The sequence below is a fragment of the Prosopis cineraria genome, unplaced genomic scaffold (assembly GCF_029017545.1).
Source record: "Prosopis cineraria cultivar Desert tree isolate PC_DT_omini unplaced genomic scaffold, ASM2901754v1 PC10, whole genome shotgun sequence".
Lineage (NCBI taxonomy): Eukaryota > Viridiplantae > Streptophyta > Magnoliopsida > Fabales > Fabaceae > Prosopis > Prosopis cineraria.
The window spans coordinates 19,351,873-19,370,537 of record NW_026555341.1 but is presented as its reverse complement, the minus strand read 5'-3'; the positions used below and the strand labels follow the sequence as shown (position 1 = coordinate 19,370,537).

At 32.8% G+C, this 18,665-nt stretch overlaps 1 protein-coding gene across 10 annotated transcripts; it reads right to left on the bottom strand.

The window, feature by feature from the left end:
• Positions 1-1,778: 1,778 nt before the first annotated feature.
• Positions 1,779-11,648, bottom strand: LOC129322047 (uncharacterized). 10 transcript variants are annotated; one of them, XR_008596169.1, is made up of 14 exons: positions 11,510-11,648; positions 10,539-10,662; positions 5,629-5,907; positions 5,342-5,548; positions 5,014-5,267; positions 4,609-4,941; positions 4,170-4,535; positions 3,889-4,091; positions 3,636-3,803; positions 3,442-3,546; positions 3,280-3,355; positions 3,098-3,206; positions 2,900-2,964; positions 1,779-2,121 (listed from the first exon to the last, which is right to left on the bottom strand). XR_008596169.1 is itself a non-coding variant. In XM_054968073.1 (14 exons), exons 5-14 carry the CDS (start codon positions 5,017-5,019, stop codon positions 2,124-2,126), a joined length of 1,566 nt encoding a protein of 521 aa, XP_054824048.1. In that variant the 5' UTR covers positions 5,020-5,267; positions 5,342-5,548; positions 5,629-5,907; positions 10,539-10,662; positions 11,510-11,648; the 3' UTR covers positions 1,779-2,123. The 10 variants fall into 10 exon arrangements, 6 of the variants coding, with proteins under 6 accessions (XP_054824048.1, XP_054824053.1, XP_054824052.1 ...); XR_008596168.1 differs by having other exon boundaries at positions 3,098-3,193; XM_054968073.1 differs by having other exon boundaries at positions 1,779-2,242; positions 2,900-2,993; positions 3,098-3,193.
• Between the last annotated feature and the right edge of the window lie 7,017 nt (positions 11,649-18,665).

The window sequence follows — 18,665 nt, the reverse complement described above, 5'->3', positions numbered from 1 at the left end:
CCATTAGGCTGTGGAATTTTCATATTTGGGAATTTAAAATTCTAGGGTTCCTGTGGGTTTGGAACATGGGGGTTTTCTTATTGATGAGATTGTTGTTCTATGGCTTGGAAGGGTTAATATATACTAGTTTTAATGTTTAAATGGTGGGGATTTAATTGGGTGATTGATTTGAGAATTTGAAAGTTAGAGTTGGATGCTTTGGAGATTTAATGACTTTAGCTGTTGATTAAATTACAATCTATTGACTAGAAATGTTTATTGGAGTTGGAATATAGATTAAAACAGTTTAGAATATTTGGTTAGGATTGACATTGTGATTTTGAGAAATTTAGTGATTGATTGGACCCTGAAGCTATGATTTGGGAATTTATGAAAGATAGAGGGGTGGGGAATAATTTATTGGTTATAAAGGATTTATTGAATTCGATATTCATAGGAAATGATAGAAATTTGGTTAGTTTAATGATGTGCACGAGTAGCATTATGTCAAATAAAATTCTAAGTACCCTAAATGTGGCTAGTAGCAACCTAAATCAAATCCCTAAGTGAATTGTATTGAAATTGATCTAGAATTAATTCCTAAATATGATAAACAGTAGCAAAAGTGGTTTTGATTGATTATCTAACTAAATGCAAAATTAGACAAACTATTGTTTCTTTGGCTTCCAATTTTTAAGAGAAAACAAGCGAGTGATTGAAATTTGTTTGATTTAAATACAAATGGTAGATCCCTAGTAGAGTTGTGGAAGGCAATCCTTGTTACTAATGAATTAGTTTGCAAAGCTTATATTCTCATAGGTCTTATTTAGTTTAAGCAACTCTTAAACATAACCACAACTTAATTCCCAACCACTAGTGATTAAATTGTGAACTAGGTTCACTTCACTAGGACTACAACGTATAACCTTGACATTAAAACACTAGATACAACCTTAAACAACTCCTAATTAGCCTTCAACATCTTGATTAAAATCCAACCAGGCATGCTAAATGACCACAGGAAGTGGAAGCAATGGTATAATGAACCAAGAACTGAACAAGGCTAACAAACAATTATTAACTTCATATGAAATTTCCAAAAATTTCGATGGTTGGCTCTAGTCGTATAATCCCTAAATTAAAAAAGATTAACACTATATAATTCTCACTGAGGAATTAATTCTAACTTTTAATTGATTTTAAAACAGTAACACAGCAGCCAAGTTAATTGAAGCCTTGTCCAATCCGCTGATAGTTGTTGCAATCACCTTAAATTAATAAGCTAATCCCAATGCAGTCAGTGGCCAACCTAGGTCGATGTGACAAGGAATTACAAATCTTAAAACCTAATTAATTAAAAAACACTAATAAACAAGTGAATTTTTTTTGTTCAAGCTAACAAAATCTAGAAGAGCTAGAAACTACTATTGGTTTCATTTTAGGATTAAGGAAAACTTATTCAAACAAGACAATGTGAAAGCAAGCGTTTGATTAAATTCAATGAAGACTTACGATATATGGTCAATCGTTGTCCAAAAATATTTAGATTTCACTCCCTCTACTTAGGCTAACTAGGGCTTCAAGAGATTCCTAGAGACTAGCATCATGCTTCTCCATTCCACTTTTGATTAAGAGTGAACGAACATTAGTGAAATAAATGCTCTCAGAAATTGCCTAAATTGTTTATGAACTAGAGTTCTCCCAGCCCTAATCATCACAAATTTTGTCCAACTGGGATTTACACAGCCTAACACACCTAAGTAAAATGAATAATCATGTCTCACCTGCAAATGAGTAGATGGCAATCAAAACAAGGGATTCAATCTTAAAATCAAAATTCCAGGATATCCAATCTCCAAGGAATATTCACAAACACCTTCTACACATGATAAAACCATCAACAATACATTTAATTACACAAAATCACTCTAATCCAAATGTCATTACAAAGTAATAATAAAATGGATTTAACATAGAAGAGAAAGATGAGAAATCTCCTGATCAATCCAGACACATGAGCTTTCATCCTCATAGAGAAGAACAACCCTAGCCACACCTTAACTGATCCATCAAATCTCAATGAAAGCACACATCATGCTCGCCCATATGGAAGAATTCACTAAGAAAGTTGCACACCAAGTTCTTCAACAAATCCAAGCGAAAATCACGAGGTTACGTTGCAGATTGATGGATGAATGAAATGGTGAAATCAAATGTGAAATTGGATGAGCAGATACAGGGATTTGGAGAGTGTGTGCAAAATCTAGAGTAAAGACAGAGAAGAAATGAAGAATGAGAATAGAAGATGAGAAAAGAATTTCCAGATCTGAAATTAGTCAGTTCAGTTCGAAATTCTTGCTTCTTGTGTAAAAATGTGTGTTGAACGCCCTAGAGTGGTTTGCGTGTGTTTAAAGATATTTTTGGTGGATTAAAAGACGTGTGTGTATGGTAAAATGCAAGAACGAATTTAATTGCTGGAAAATAAAACTTAAAAAGGAAATAAAATTAATAGATCAAATGAAAACTAAAAGTACACTATTAATAAAAAGTAACGTAGATACTCTCTTTGGCTTCGCATCAACAGGAAATATTTCTCCTAAGATATTGAAAGCAATGGGTAAACTTTTTTTAACTAAATTGTTACATAAATACTCATATCTATATTAGTTTTTTTTTTTTTTAAAGTAAGGTAGAGTCCTTTTTCTAAAAATATATTTGGTATCTTCTTTACAACCAAAATTTGAACCTACAAAAATTCAACAAGTACATTCAACAACCTCAACGGTAAATAGAATATACCAGGCCTACTGGATTATTACCAAAACTATAACATTCTTAGCTAACAATCCTATAAAACTACCTAAAATCCTAACTAATTGAGGAAACCTAAAGCTATGTAAATAACCCTAGTCACACTCACTTTGCGCCGATAGTTCTTGAAGAATTTGTTGTGCCAAAGCATTTCGGATGACATCAATGTTTTCACTGGTGCAGGGGTCATTATTATCAAAAAACTGCAAATTTAAATCCATGAATAAAGTAACATTCGAAATAAATACATTGAAATAATTAAACAAGCTCGCAAAACTAATAACATTGAGATTAAATAACTATTTACCTCTTGCAATTTGGCAGTAGAGTCAAATTGAACAATTTCATGCATATAATGAATAACATAATATCCGCACTCTGTACTCCTTGCTTGTTGAGGGCACTTGAAGTAGAAACTAAATAGTAAGCATAAACAAATACATATATGAAGCGATTGTAGATGAAAAACCTTAAATTTAGACTACTCACTTTTGGGTAGATCCAAGTAGTCGAATCCTTATTTTCATTGCACTTTCCCCCCATCATATAATATATCTTCAATGCTCTATCAGTAGATATAAATGAGAAATAATATATTAAAATAACTTATCTCAAAAACTAAAAGTTTTACATAAATAGCCCTAAACCTACGTGTTTAACACGCCTTTCATCTCTTCACTTGGAGTGCTACCCAAGGAACAAAACCAATAGACAACATTATCGAAGGGGCAAGCAACACAGAGTGACCAATGAGAACTGCAACATATAAGAGTTGTAATAAGTGCAAGATAACACGAAAAATATGAGTGTAACTGCAAATATAAACATGCATATAAATTACTTGCCCTTGGATAATTGGAGCTAGATAACATGGCAACTTAGATTCTCTAATAGTATTGCTCACATATATTATCCTTTGATCTAATGTGTTGTGAGCTAATTGCAATGAATTTGGACACAAGAATCCATATAAATTGTCTTTCCCCATTGCAATGCAGAGATTGTGGAGATACCTATTATTGAAACAAGATATAAACTATTATTCCATAGAAACTAAAATGAATAAAAAATGAGACAAAAAGTAGAAAATAAAGTTACAAAATTGTTAAGTTAGCCCATGACATATCCAACTCCTTCATAAATATGAACTCCATAAGGTCTTTCTTGTCAATTTTAAAGGGATATGACTTCTCGCTACCCATGATCCCTGTAGGCATTTTCAAATCGATGGCATTTGTCATTGCCTTGAAAAACTCATGCAGTTGTGCCAAGCAAGGGAATTTCTCAACAGTTTTAGGGTCCTAATAAAACATCAAATAAAGAAAAGTCATATAAGTAATTAAGACAGAAAAAACAATGAATAATGAGGTGTCCTCTACCATTGGAAGTGTCATCTCCATGTCAATAAGTCTTTTAGGCCATAGAATGAAGGCATCTTTTGCTTGGCCAACTTCTACAATCTCATCAATAGGGAATGGTACCTTTGCATTTGCCTCAAGAACAACCACAACCATCACCCTAACCTGGTCTTCCTGAATCTCCTCGTGATGAATTGTTGACCCAAGCATGTTGTTGCTTGTTGACCCAAGCATGTATGCTCGAGCTTGGGCAACAACCTGCTTCTTTGTTTGCTCCAAGTAGAGATAACAAGGAGCTCCATCATCAAGTGTGGGACTAGGGGCATGCAATGTCAACGTCTTTGGTGGACTACAACTATCTTTGGTGCTTTGAACCGTATGAGAAACCTAGATGAAATAAATAAAATAAAGGAAACAAAAACAAAATTGAATATTAATCCAAGTAAAATTAATTGAAAACCTGAGGTGTTCGCTCAGCTCCTTGCCCAGCTACCATGTTGGCAACCATAGATTTGAACTCATCACGAAGCTCGGCCATAAGCGACTCAAGCTTTTGACAAACCTCAGCTTGGGTCTCCTCCTTAACCTTAGCTAGCAACCCATGAAACTCCTCTCTAGATATCATTTCTGGTGAGTTTCGTGAAATTGGTCCAAAGTATTGTTTAAGACCGACTCCTTTTCCTACCCCTCTAACACGACCAGGATAATCTGGCTTTCCAATTGATGCTGCCAATATGTCCATTCTTCCACTCGGAGTGAATGAACCTTGAGCTTCTTGCTCCTCAAGTGAATCCTAGAACATATAAGTAATAAATTAATCTCCAAAGACTCACAATTTTAAATTCAATTAAGTATAATTACTTACAATCATTTTAGCAACAGTAGCAACCGCTGGAGTGATATATTGCCCTTTCTTGACTCTCGCCTCCTTCCATTTTCTTTGACGAGTTGGACGAGCTAGGGGATGAACAACAACATGAGGATCTAATTTGCAGCTTCCTCCATTTCCTTCAAATCATGCTGCATGATTTTATGCTCCAACTTCCTATATCCCCCTCGAGACATATAATGTGGATATTGATTTTTAGATTGTCTTTCTTTGTTTGCATCACTTAATTTCTATGAAAATCACACAACGATCTAAGTTAGTGGTGAATTAAGTCAAAATGAACTAAGTGATCCATCAAATTTACCTGAAATTCAGGATCTTCTCGCGACTTCACAAACTCTCTCCAAGTCTCTTGATCAAGAAATTTATATTCAGAACATGGATCCTCATTCTTCTTATCTCCTCGAATGTATACCCTAGTAAGCATTGATTTGAAATCCTTCCATCGATCACGTATTTGCTGAAGCCAATACTTCTTCATCTCAAGGGTAGGAGGGATATCATAAGTGAGCTACAAAGCATAATATTTGTAAAGTAATTAGTTTAAACTGTCTAATATAACTACAACAATAGAGAAAAAAAATAATATACCAAAATATCATCCCAAATCATGTCTTTTGTAGCTTGTGGTACTAACTTCCATCTAGGGAACAAAATGCCAACTTTTGAACGAGCCAAAAGGCCTATATAACTGATGAACCTATCTCCATCTGGACCAATTGGTCTTTTATCATCATCAAACTCCACATGCAACTTCTTGTCAGTACCATGATGTAAAGTTAGCTTCTTCAACTTTGTACTACCTCTTCCCCTTTTCTTGCTAGATCTGTTGGATGTATTATTATCATCCCTACAAGAACCCTCCATGTGCTTGTTAAGAAAAAAAAATGTTATAGGTTAGTAAATAGCAATTAAGTGAAATAAAAATGAATGAATGAAAGAAAAGCAAATGAAAGAAATAAACTACTTGAAAACTATTTTCTTTAGTTATTTATCAATTGAACAATTATTTTATTCATTATCCCAAATTCCTTTGCAATGATCATCTCTAACTACATATTCATCACCAACCAAATATATTTCAGTTGATCAAAGTGGATTTGTAGTGAAAGGCAAGTTCATCAAGGTTAAAACTTGAGCTATCATCCTCCACACCAACAAATTGTCTTTTACATTGTAGTATAATGAAACATTGTTTATTTGCTAGATCAATGACATAAAACTCTTATTTCGCTTTGCTTGCTAAAATGAAGGGCTTATCTTTAAAACCAACCATATGAGATCAACTGAAATAAATCTAAATTCCTTGAACAACATTAGAATGAACTCACATTTGAATGTAGGTACTTTAAATTTAGGATAGTTTACCTCTCGTATCTTTTTAATAACTCCATAATAAGAAATGAAAGTCAACTTTAGGCTTAGGAGTGAAGAAAAAATTTTAGGAGTTCCCAATGACAAGAACTAAACCTAAGATACTTCAACATTTGAGCTCAAGACAACCTAATAACTCTAACTTCAAGTAGTTAGAGAACTTCTAGGATGAAGTAATGTGTGAACAATTTCTAATCTATGAAGAATGAACTCAAACCATACTCAAAACATGAGAGTGAAACTCAAAAGCTTTCAACCAACAAAATTTGAGAAATTCTGGACAAAATTTCAAAAATTACAATTTAGCCCAAAACTATCAACATTTGCCTCAAAATTCCAAAATCATAAATAAAGTCCCAAAGACCTAAATGATGCTAAATATGCTCAAAATAACCCTAACCAAGAGCCAAATACTAAAAATAAAGATGATATAAACAATGTAATCATAATGACTAATCATTCATTGTGTGACTAGAAACCTTTTGCTACCATATATAATAGAGAATCTCATGTTTAGCTTAACCCTTTTATATCATGGTAGACCTACCTATAGATGCTGAATTCCTTTCTACCATGATATAATGCTTTAATAAGGTGCCATGGTAGTTTAAACCTTTTCTACCATGGCACGGCATCATTGGTTCTGGAAATTAGGGGTTTTACATTTGAGAAGGATAAGACTTGCGAATAAAATGGTTCAAAGCCAAATATGACTCATTTAAGGATATGCAGCGCCGAATAACAACAAAGAGAGGTTATTAGTGCCCAAGCATAAAGAATTTTCCCCTCTGGTCCTTCTAATGTCATTTTCCCTACTATGGCTCAAATCTGCAACGTTCTATTGTTCAAATAGCTTTCAAACTAGAAAGCTGCAGCAGAGAGTAGTAGGCATAAAGAAATTTTAATTACATAGTTAGTCACAACTTTCAAGGTTCAAACATCCAAAACACGATTTTGAGGTGAAAAATATTGAGTTCTCTATTCTGCTAGGGTTGCATGCTCCAAGGGTTATAACAGTGGCTTAAAGCTAGATTTGGCCAAGGTATGCATCTAGATCATAATTCTACTAATTAAATCATGTTAGAAACAGATTCTACTGCTTGAAATTGGGAATTTTCTTATTCTTGAGGTTATAGGTTGAGTTTTTTCAATTTCCTTTGGATTGTGGCTTAGACTCTCATATTTATTTATTATTATGTGGTTTAATTAAATTTTAATCAGTGAAAATTCAAGATTGATAAGTGTTTGGCTAGGGTTCAAGTTCAAGAATGAGTTTGACGCTTGTTTTGGATAAATTGCAGATGATATTTTTTTACTTATGGTTAACTAAGGATTTAATTGATAGTATATTGGCCTAAAGGATATGATATTATATTTTCAAATTTTACCTTAATTTTGGTTAGGGTTTGGTTTGAATTTGGGATCCAATTGTTAGTCTAAGATTGATTAAGATCCTCAGCAATTTAGGGTTTAAGGATATCTAATTAAGGGGATTCTCAAGTGCTTGGGTGAATTTGAGTGAGGTAAGGTGATACATAAGAATTAGGAATAGTAGGGATAATTAGGGAAATTAGGGATATAAGGGTAGTTTGGGCATTTAATATATTCTTTATAAATAGACCTTTAGGTTGTAATGGGTTATTATGAATAGAATTAATCTCTCTCTTTCTCTCTATTCTTCTTCTGCCTCTCCTCTTTCTCCCTCTTTCTCTTCTATCTGTATCATAAGCACTTTTCTATTTACATTGTATGCTTTTGACAATGGTTTATAATATTATTTTGATAAATAACAATGTATATGGATTTCAATTTTGTCAAAAATATATATATATATATATATACATACATATATATGCATGTTTATGATGACTTATGGGCTATATAGTTGAGAAATGGATCTTATCTTATTGTATGGTATGCTTATGTTATGGAAAAGTATTGGTTATTTTGAAAAATCCAATCAAGTGAAACTATGTTTGGAAAAAGGATTTCATGATTTCCAAATGAATTTCTACCCTGTGTTAAACGTGTTATGTAAAGGGATATTGGTATATGATCGACTGTGCATTAAGAAAATATGCTTGTATCAAAAAGAATTATATACATGCATTGAATTAGAGATGCTTTTGTATTGAAAAAGTTTGTAATGGAATATGGGATAATGGGTAATTAGGATAATTAGAGTTTATTTAAGTTATTAGAATTATCCATTAAGGATATTTAAATAAGAATTTTATCTATTAATATCAGAATTTATAATTTTATTTTATCGTTATATTTATTTATGCTCAACAAAAAAGGATATTAGCATCCGATTAGTGCCTTTTTAAATTAGATTTAGGATTTAGATTAAAATTTATTATTTTATTATTCTTTTATCATTTTTAGAACTCTATAAAGTTAGGGTTTTCACTTATATTTCACTTTTAATTATTATTAAATAGAATTCCCTAGAGTTTTGACCTTCCCCCATTTTCTCTCACCCTCGTTTCTCTTTCTCTTTCTCTTCCCCATCTCCCCCTCTCCCCATACCCGTTTCACATCATTATGTCCTATATTTTTGTATCCATCATCTTTTTTAATTTTTGTTATTTTTAATATCCATTACAATATGCACTATAATAATTAAATAATAGCATGAGAATAATATAAAATAAATACATTATATTTATGGAATTCAAAATCTAATATATTATAGATAAACATCATACAATTTAAAAGAAATTAGTCACTTAAACACTCCCTAAATAAAAGAACATTGTCTTATAATTCTTTTAATTCTTGAAATTCTATTAATAAAAAAGTTCTAAAACAACAGTTCATGAAAGCCCTACTAAGATTTTCAAGTTCTTATCCAAACATCCAAGCTCCACTCTACGTATTCACCCTTATAGTTGCAATATTCAAAATGAGTTTTAAAATAATGTTAGAATATGTATTGAAATAATTACATTCAGATCCCGCAGAAGGAAGTTTATTACTGAGATCCCATGAATTTCACAAAATACTTCTAAATCCCAAATCCTGCATATTGACAACTTAACTAAAGGCATTAACAACTAGGTAACAACCAGCAAGTTGTAAATGGCTGTTGTCCAGTCATTGATGGCCTTGGGACTTGAAAGTATTTTGTGAAATTTATGAAACCTCTTGGTAATAAACTTCCTGTTGTGGGACTTGAATGTAATTTTCCCATATGTATTTACTTGATGGTTTATATATGTATAAGAAATAGGCTTTACAAGGCAAAAACACATACATACATTCACCTACAAAGTACGAACTAAACAATAGGAGCTTACTTTTTGAAATTTGCCACCAACCCTGATAATAAAATATAATTTGTGCTTCATAGTCAAATTCTTTAATCAAAGATTCTTATTGGTATGAAATATAACCAAGATGTTGTCCAGTAAAGTACCCTATAAAGAAGCTTTTCAGACTTTTCAAATGAATCCTTTAGAAAAAGCCATACATAGCATTTGCAGCCCTTGTGCAAAAATAGCTTTTCTTAGCATGGGGAAAAGATTATAGGCTGTCACTAAATTGGCTTCATTTCGGCTGCCAATTTGAGAGAAACTCTCAAATCTCCACACTCACGATACACCTCACTGATTAGCCTCATTATCATAAACTCAATGTGCTAATAAGAAAAAAAATGAACGTGTGGTCACCATTGGATTAGGGCTCGCTTACCAAATTTTTAGCTTGGACAAAAAAAAGCCAGAAAGTGGGCAACTTCGGGATCTGATTGAGAATGATAAGATAAATAGAAAGCTTATGAAGCATAAATTTGATATAATTTCTGAATACATACGGTCCTCTTTTTCTAGTCTTTCAGTTGTAGAAGTATGTGCTTGTATAAAAGAGAAAGTTCCATGAGGCTAACAAACTATTTTGAAACTTCAAAGTTGGACGAAATTGAAAAAATAAATGCACAAAAGTACGTTAGCAAATGGAAATAATCATAAAACACTGAAATTAAGAAGTACTTAATTTCGAAAAAGGAATGGAAACTACACATACTGAAGAATTCTAATAAAAAAAATTCATATGTGAAAGCAAAATAGGGGTGCATGGTGTGTAATTCAACATTTTGTAAGATCAGTAATAGGATTGATTATTACCTTCGGATTTATAATGAAAAATCAGATCTGGCGGGCATCAATCTATATATTAGGGATGTGAGCAATTTTAGGCCATCCTGCACCTCCTGCTCTTTCACAATTTTCCGCTAAAAGTGGAGCTCCACTGAAACGAAATTTATGTAAATTAGTAAAGCTATGTATTCCTTCAGGCAATGACTAAAAAAATGAATTCAAATTTCGACAATGAGAAATCGAGCAAGATTGATGTGACTGGACATGGCACATCAACTCTGGTAAAGCCTTGAAATTTTGAGACCAGCTGATTTCAAAACAATGAAGAGAATGGAGGCAATTAAGTATTGTGAGTTAAAATTTTCATCCCCACTCCATGGATCATGGTTGTCAATGCCAGCAATGATGAGTTCTTCAAGTGAAGCAGGTGAATAGGGCAAAACAGAGTTACCAGATTTGATGGTCTTCAACATAAAGACTTAAATTGTGAGTTCAATCGTTTGCAGACTTCATCTCCACCCAGTTCCCAATAACCATTTTGTTTCGCATTTCAATCACATTAAGACATATGAAAAGAATTTTCTTCAAGAGGCATTTAAGCAAACATCTTCAAGGTAGTAAGGGGATGACGATAATATGTATTATTTTTTAAAAATAGAAATATACTAAAAGCACAAATCAAGGCAATAGCAGCAACCAGAATCCAGCAGCAACAAATGAAACCCCTTCTTGAAACTCAAACCAGATGGAGCCCAGCCAGTGACGGGCTACCAGAAGGAGAGAACGAGGAAAGCACCATGAAAGACCACTAGGAGCGACAGACCACAGCCAACAACGAAACACACACAAGAACGCTCTACCTAAACCCGCAAGAACACACCACGATCGAAGGAAGAAGTAAGAACGAGGATTGAAGCTTAGAACAGAGAAGACGGCAAGAAAGTAGGAGAGACGACGGTGAATAGGAACGAAGACGACGTCGTTAAAGGAGAGCGAACCTGCAAATGAAAGACGCCGTCGTTAAAGGAAGAAAGAGGGATGCCGTCGAGCGAGAGAGGATGCTGGTCAGAGCCAAAAGGAAAAACTGAAAAAGAGGCGCGCGCAAGCAGCAGCCGGTTTCGATGGTGTGCTGGCTTCACTCCGCAGCGTTTCTTTATTATTGTAAATAAATCAAGTGTTCAAATTAAATATACATTTTTTAACAATATCAAATCAAAATTAGAGAATTCAATTTAACGTTTTAGATTTGTAATGTCTTTTTCTAGTATTGAGAAGGAAAGCCAATTTTTTGGGTCATGACCTGATGGGTCAAGGATGTCCCCGCATCCCCTTCCACGCATTTCCCTCACTTCGTCAAAACGACATCGTCTAAATTAGCAGTGGAAAAATTGGGAGAAAAAACCACCAAAGTTCTCATTTTCCCTTCAAAAAGCGGGAATCTAGTGATTTTCTTCTCTGCAGAAAAGTCAATGTTCTTACATAGCAAGAACGGAATTCCAATTAAGGAAATATTTTAATTGTAATTCGGTATGGTTTTATGTTTTTTCCTGATCATTTTTCTCCCCTAAATTAAACATAAAACTTGCTAAATGTAGTTGACATTCTCTCTCTTTCAATATTGATCATTTTCCTCACTTGTATTTATTTGAAGTACCCTCTTGATTCCCCTTCAGACGGTTTTGATGAACAAATTATTAAGGACAATCATAGCTCTGGGAAGGCGACTCTCATTTATTTATTTATTTATTTATTTATTTATTTATTTTTGGGATGATATATGGGAAGGTGACTCTAATCATTTAACAAAAGCTATTATGCCTTAACTTTGTAGAAATGATATCATGACCAAGTGCTTGGGTTATTTTTTAAATTTATGGACAATGTTTTGTTAACTCTAATATGTCACAGTGCTTTATTATTATTTTTTATCTGCTTACTCTATGTTTTAATTTTTTTTTTCACTTTTCTTGTTAGCTTTAAGTAATGGATGCTCTAGGTTTATTTTCAAATTTATTAACAATGTTTTGTTAACTCTGATATGTAAGAGTGTTTTTTATTACTTTTTATCTACTTACTCTTTATTTAAGTTGTTTTGTTTTTCATCTTTTTTTTTTGTTAGTTTTAAGTAAGGGGCAATGACAGTAAAGTACCTTTAAAATATGTAAATAACAAATAGGTGCCGTGAAATATGTTAATTGCAAATTCTCTTGAGTTTATCATGAATTTTACTTGCATACACCACAACAATGGAGTAAAACAATCAAAAAATTCTAAAAGTTGTTTTGATAATGCGACATTCCATCTTTAAGTTAAAAGCACACCAATATAAATTTTAAACTTAATGAAAGTATCTAAGAATGCATAAACATCATATCCTTTAAAAAAGGAATAAAACAATCATTTTTTCCTCAAAAAGGGAAATGTGCTGCGTCTTGTACTACATGCGCCATGACATAAGGTATAAAGCCATAAGATCATACTCTGTAACATGCCTTACGGCATGAACACCATGCGTTGTGGCACACATGCTATGTTTTGCTATCATAATAGCTATTCTGACACGAACTTTTGACATACATCATTTTTACATACGACATCTGATCGAAGTCATTCAAGCACCCACACAAAGCTTAGGAAAACAAGCTAACAAATGAATAAAGTTTAAACATGATCCAACGATCCACATTCAATTTGGAAACTCTGTTACATTACCTAGTATTTTGTTGTTTTACTTATCAAAATGAGATTTGCATGTGAGTTCTAAATGTAAATCTAAGTTGTGATATGCTATTCTATATGACTCTAGGTGATAGCCTTGCTAAGGAGCAAGGAGGCATGCATGAGGTCCAAGAAGAAGGAGTCCAAGCAAAACATATTAAGAAGAGCATGCTCAAGGATCCATTACATAGGATTGAAGGCCCAATGACTAAGGCTAAGACCAAAGTTATGAAGGAAGCTCTTAATGGATTGATTCAAGACTTTATTGAAGCCAAGCCTATACCCAATAAAGAGGCCTAAGGCACCATCTTCACCCTTTGGAGCATCTAAAAAGATTTATCATATGAAAACTTAGAGTACAAGATTAGATCTTTGACTAGTCAAGCAAGCATTGATTACTAGATTCATTTCTTTAGCTATTAGTTTTTATTTTCATTTAGGCATTTATTTCTAATATTTTTAGTGATTGCCTTAATTTTTGGGATTACAAACTTGCAATTTAATTTATTATATGTTAGATAAGATCCTAGAAGGTGTCATCATTTGGAAAACTTTCTAGATTTGATTTCTCTTGTAATTTTGATCAACTTTCCTATTTCTTTGCCTTAAATAGCACTATCCAACTCTTTACTTCTAGGGTTATGGTTTTCATTTAGTTGCTTATATATAGACCTTATATAATTGGTTTTAAGAATAAGTTGAATAGAATTTTTTCAATTATTTCATATATTGTGAGAGCTTTTCTTGTGCTTTCCAAGTGCTTGAGAAGATTAGGATTATCAAAGGATTTCTCTTCTTTTATGGGTGCCCGTAAAGCTAGGGGTCAAGAGCCACATGCCACTTGGGTTATAAATCCTAGACTATTAGAAAAAGAGTTAAGAGACAGGTTTTTCTTGGCTCAACTATCCAAATCTATCTTGTTTGTTTTCTTATTTTTGCTTCTTGTTTCTTATAGTTTTTTGCTTCTACTCTGTTCTTTATTCTTGTTTGTGTAGTACTTGACAACTATGCAATGATCTGTTAAAATTTTGAAGGTCTACTTCTAGGTACAAGTAGGGATTTCCACATCACTAGGAGTATGATTTGAATGCTTGAAGCATGTTTATGTGTTACTAGGAATTGTCTTAGAATTGTCTTATATATACTTGCTTATCTGAATGCATGCATAAAGGAAGGAGTTCACCTATAAGGGGGAAGTTGTTATTATGAAAACCCATGGTAAGCCCTATTGAGGTCGTAGCCTATAACATCATAAATTTCTAATCCTGCATTAATGATTGGTTATGGAATGAAGTAGTAATTTAATGTGAGGTTAGTATTTTAAATAGTGAAATGTTATATTGACTATTTAGGATATTATGTGAATAGATATGAGTAGAAGAATGAAGTTTCAATGTAGAGCGTGTGAGTAGAGTGAGGACTTTCCTCATTATGCCATGAGTCATGGTGAAGGATGGATGCACCGCTGCGCATGGTGCAAAAAACTTGTTTAAGTAGGATGTTTCCTGAGCATGAAAACAAAACAGAGATTAAGAGAAGAGAGATATAGCAGGGAGAAGAGGTGAGCCTCTATTAGGGCAAGCATTTTTGGGAAAAAGAATGACGTTTTTGACTTGTTACTTATTGGGTAAGTTTTGTACTGTCTTAACCTTCAATTCAACCCTATTTTATCTTAGTTTTAACTAGTGAGAAATTGACTTTGAAAGTTTTAAGGAGATGATTTCTTACCTTATAGTAATAGAAAGGTTCTCCGAAACTAAACTAGTATTTTGTGATTAATTTGAGTTGAAATGATAAAACTTTAAAGCTATAGACACAATTTAACCTAAATTAGAGAGAGTAATGGGAAGAATTTGATAATGGGTGTGTAATGGATAAAATAAATGGTAATTTGGAGTAGAGTGTGGATATGGGCACAAATCAAGGAAATAGTCATGAATTAGGTGTTAGATTGTTGAAATTGGCACTCACAATCACTAAAGTAATTGGCTTTAGGTGCCTAAATTGTATAAATTCTAGCGTGTGATGTGTGAATTATAAAAAGGAGTTTGAATAAAGTTGTTAGAACACGAGCAACCCTTTTAATGAATAGAAGAGTTGAGATAATCATATAGTTTATTATGTTTATTAACTATTATAACTGTGTAGAAGTAAATATGAAATTGTGAATTTGTTGTTTTATGAGTTTCATACATGATTTGATATTGTAAATAATTTTAACATGAAAATATATTTGGAAAATGAAATTTGAAAGGTTACTACTTTCGATTGATATATATATATATATATATGGTATAAAAGTATATGATGTAAAAATGTGAATGAGTAGTGAAACTTATGTGAAAAAGTAAGATCATAGGAGGTGGAAGTTTACCTAGGATATGTAGAGATATATGTATGTGGAGATGTGAATAAAAAATTCATATAGTTGGGCTGGCACTATAGAACATCTAATGTAACATTATACGGGTTGGTACCATGGATAATCTGGTATAGCATATATTGGGACTATTACTATAGGACATTTGGGCAGTCTAGTAACTCCTTAGTGCCTATTAGGGTACAATTTGGAACCAACAATGCTTCTATCACAAGTGTGTGAAAAGAAAGAAACCATAGTCTGTGAGTGAGATAGATTACATTTGGGTGGGTGTTTCTACTACTAAAAGTGAGCTTAGGTTAATATATGATTGATTTAGTAGAGCCTATAATTTCGTGTTGAGAAGTATTGGAGATTCAGTAGCTAGATGATCATGCTATTGTAGAAAATGGTATCAAAATGTTTGAAAAGAGGAAAATCTTGCCTACTTTGATATATAATTGCTATTACCCTAGTTTTTGTTGCTTTGGCATAGTTATTTGTGGTAACAAAAATTGAATGAACTATATCAATTACTGAGATTTTTATCTCACTCGTGGTTATTACATTTTTTAGGTTTTGGTAGTGGTGATACAAAGGGGAAAAACATAGGCTGAGTAGACACTTCTCACTAAAGCCTTTTTGTAAGAATTGGTGTAATGAATTTGCATATTATTAGTTATGAACTTGTGTATAAGTTGCCATAAGAATTGAGTACATGGGCATAAGATTGTGAATATTGTATTTAGTAGGTTTGATTCCTTAGCCTTGTGTATATATGTGAATAATGAAATGATAGAGTGAGTTAATGGATAGATGTAAATATGTGTGGATATGAGGTATACTTGATGTGTATAGGGAAATTTAGCCTTGGATGTAAGTTAAATGAAAATGCAAATTTATGCCCAAGATATGCATAATGGGCAATTTACAAGCCAATTTTGTGTTTGTGAGTTATATTGTCTATGTGATTGGTCAATTAGGTGTGCATTGTCCACTTGGATGTGGTCAAGGCCCTAAAAGCGGCTAATGACATATAGTTTCAATTGGTGATGCTCAAGTGGCAAATTTTGACATAAAACGATCAAAATACACTTGGGTGTCCAATTTTTAATTGGGATATCGGATTTAAACAAAGCTAGTGCCATTAGTTAAATTTTGAAATAAGCTTTGAGTGAGGATTTGAATTACTCCAATTGAACATTCGATACGAAAACAGTGCATATCTAAAGTTCGCACCAGAAATTGTTATGTAACAACAGAATTAGATGTGTCCGCCGTGGCGCATATATCCACATACCGCGGCACATGGTATAAAGTGGGAAGTTGTGGTCTCTATGCCACATACTGTAGCGCACGTGGCACAAGCCACAGTGCACGGCCACTATTTTGATCTAATTTAATTTAATACATATGCTTTCTTGATCTTTGAGGCATTTTTGCATAATGCTTCTATTGTATAGAGTTTTTATAATTCAAGTAATTTATAAAATGATTTTGGAAATATTTTATGTGGGATCCCAAAACTTTCAAATTAAATAATTTTGAATTGGTTAGTAGTTGAGTAGAGGGTTGTACGGTAATGTCAATGAGGCCATTACATAGCCTAGTAGTGATTAATATGTTATATGTGTGCTTAGTTTCACTACTTAGATTGACAGTGTTGGTTAGGCACTTGCTTAGTTTCATTGCTTAGATTGGCAATGTTAGTCAGGTACATCATGACACCTTAAAATTTGAGTAAGAGGAACTTGTGGTCCAAACGCAAGTGTGGAAGCCTTGGTTGGGAAACCCCTTCTATTTTAGAGAGCAGATCTGGCTCAGTTATACAAGCTAAATCTATAATTAATTGCTCATAGTTTTGATAAGAGGAAATAAGGAGGTTATAAGGGGGAATTTAGCATGCATCACTATAAAAAATTATTATTAATGAGTTATTATGGAAATGAGTATTTGATATGTATGCGCTAATAAATGACTTCTATGTGGTTTTAAGCTAAAATTTATTTGGTATGTAAATTGCTTGTTACTATTATTTTATATGCTATATTAAGTGTCTTATTACTGAGATTTTGTATAAAACTTCACCCTATTATATTTACTTATTTTTAGGAGAAGAAAAGGATAAGGATAAAGCTGAAGCCTTAAGAGCCAGACATTAAAGATCTTTAAAATCTAGTAATTATTGTAATGCATAATTATTTTGAGATTTTGTCAATTATAAGGAGCTTTAGTTGCACGTTTAATCCACATTAAAATTGGTATTTTGGTATTTGAAGTACTCATACCTAAACTAGTTTTAGAGGCTTAGGTTTATATTTGTTCATTTAAAAGATCTGATATAGGTTTTAGCTTTATTTTACCTGTTGAAGGTTGATTTGAATTGAAAGCATGCTTGGGAAGAGATTTGGAATATTATGGTTGTGTAAATGATCTTGATGATTATATGTATGAATTTATAGTCTTGAAATACTACAACTGAATGAATCTAGATGAGGAATATATGCTAGTCACCAACTTATGTGGATCTACTGAAATAACCTTGATCGACACCATGTGTCCAAGAAACCTTACTTCATGTAACTAGAATTCACACTTACTTAGCTTTGTATACAAGTGGTTGTTTCTTAAAATTCCTAAAATAGTCCTTAAAATGCCTTGTGTGCTCCTAATCGTCCTTAGAATATATCAATATGTCATCTAAGAACACAACAATAAAATGATCTAGACAGTATGTGGTTCATGTAATCCAATGGCATTACCAAAAACTCAAAATGACCATGCCGAGTACAAAATGCTATATTAGGCACATCCTTTGCATTCACCCTTAACTGTGATATCTAGAATGCAGATCAATCTTAGAGAACATAGCAGCTCCTACCAATTAATCAAGTAAATCATTGATCTTGGGAAGTGGATACTTGTAGTTGCCTTGTTCAACTATCTATAATTAACACAAAATTGAAGACTGCCATCTAATAGAACACATTTGTTATATACTTTTATGTGTCAATTAAGACCATTTTATTAATGTTTTATCACCTCAAAGTGCACACATTGCATTAGATTTAAAAGTT

Coding starts and splice junctions, on each gene's coding strand:
- LOC129322047 (XM_054968073.1), bottom strand. Junction 4,536..4,608: donor GAGCTGAGCGAACACCTCAG/GTTTTCAATTAA, acceptor TATTTCATCTAG/GTTTCTCATACGGTTCAAAG. Junction 4,092..4,169: donor TGGAGATGACACTTCCAATG/GTAGAGGACACC, acceptor ATGTTTTATTAG/GACCCTAAAACTGTTGAGAA.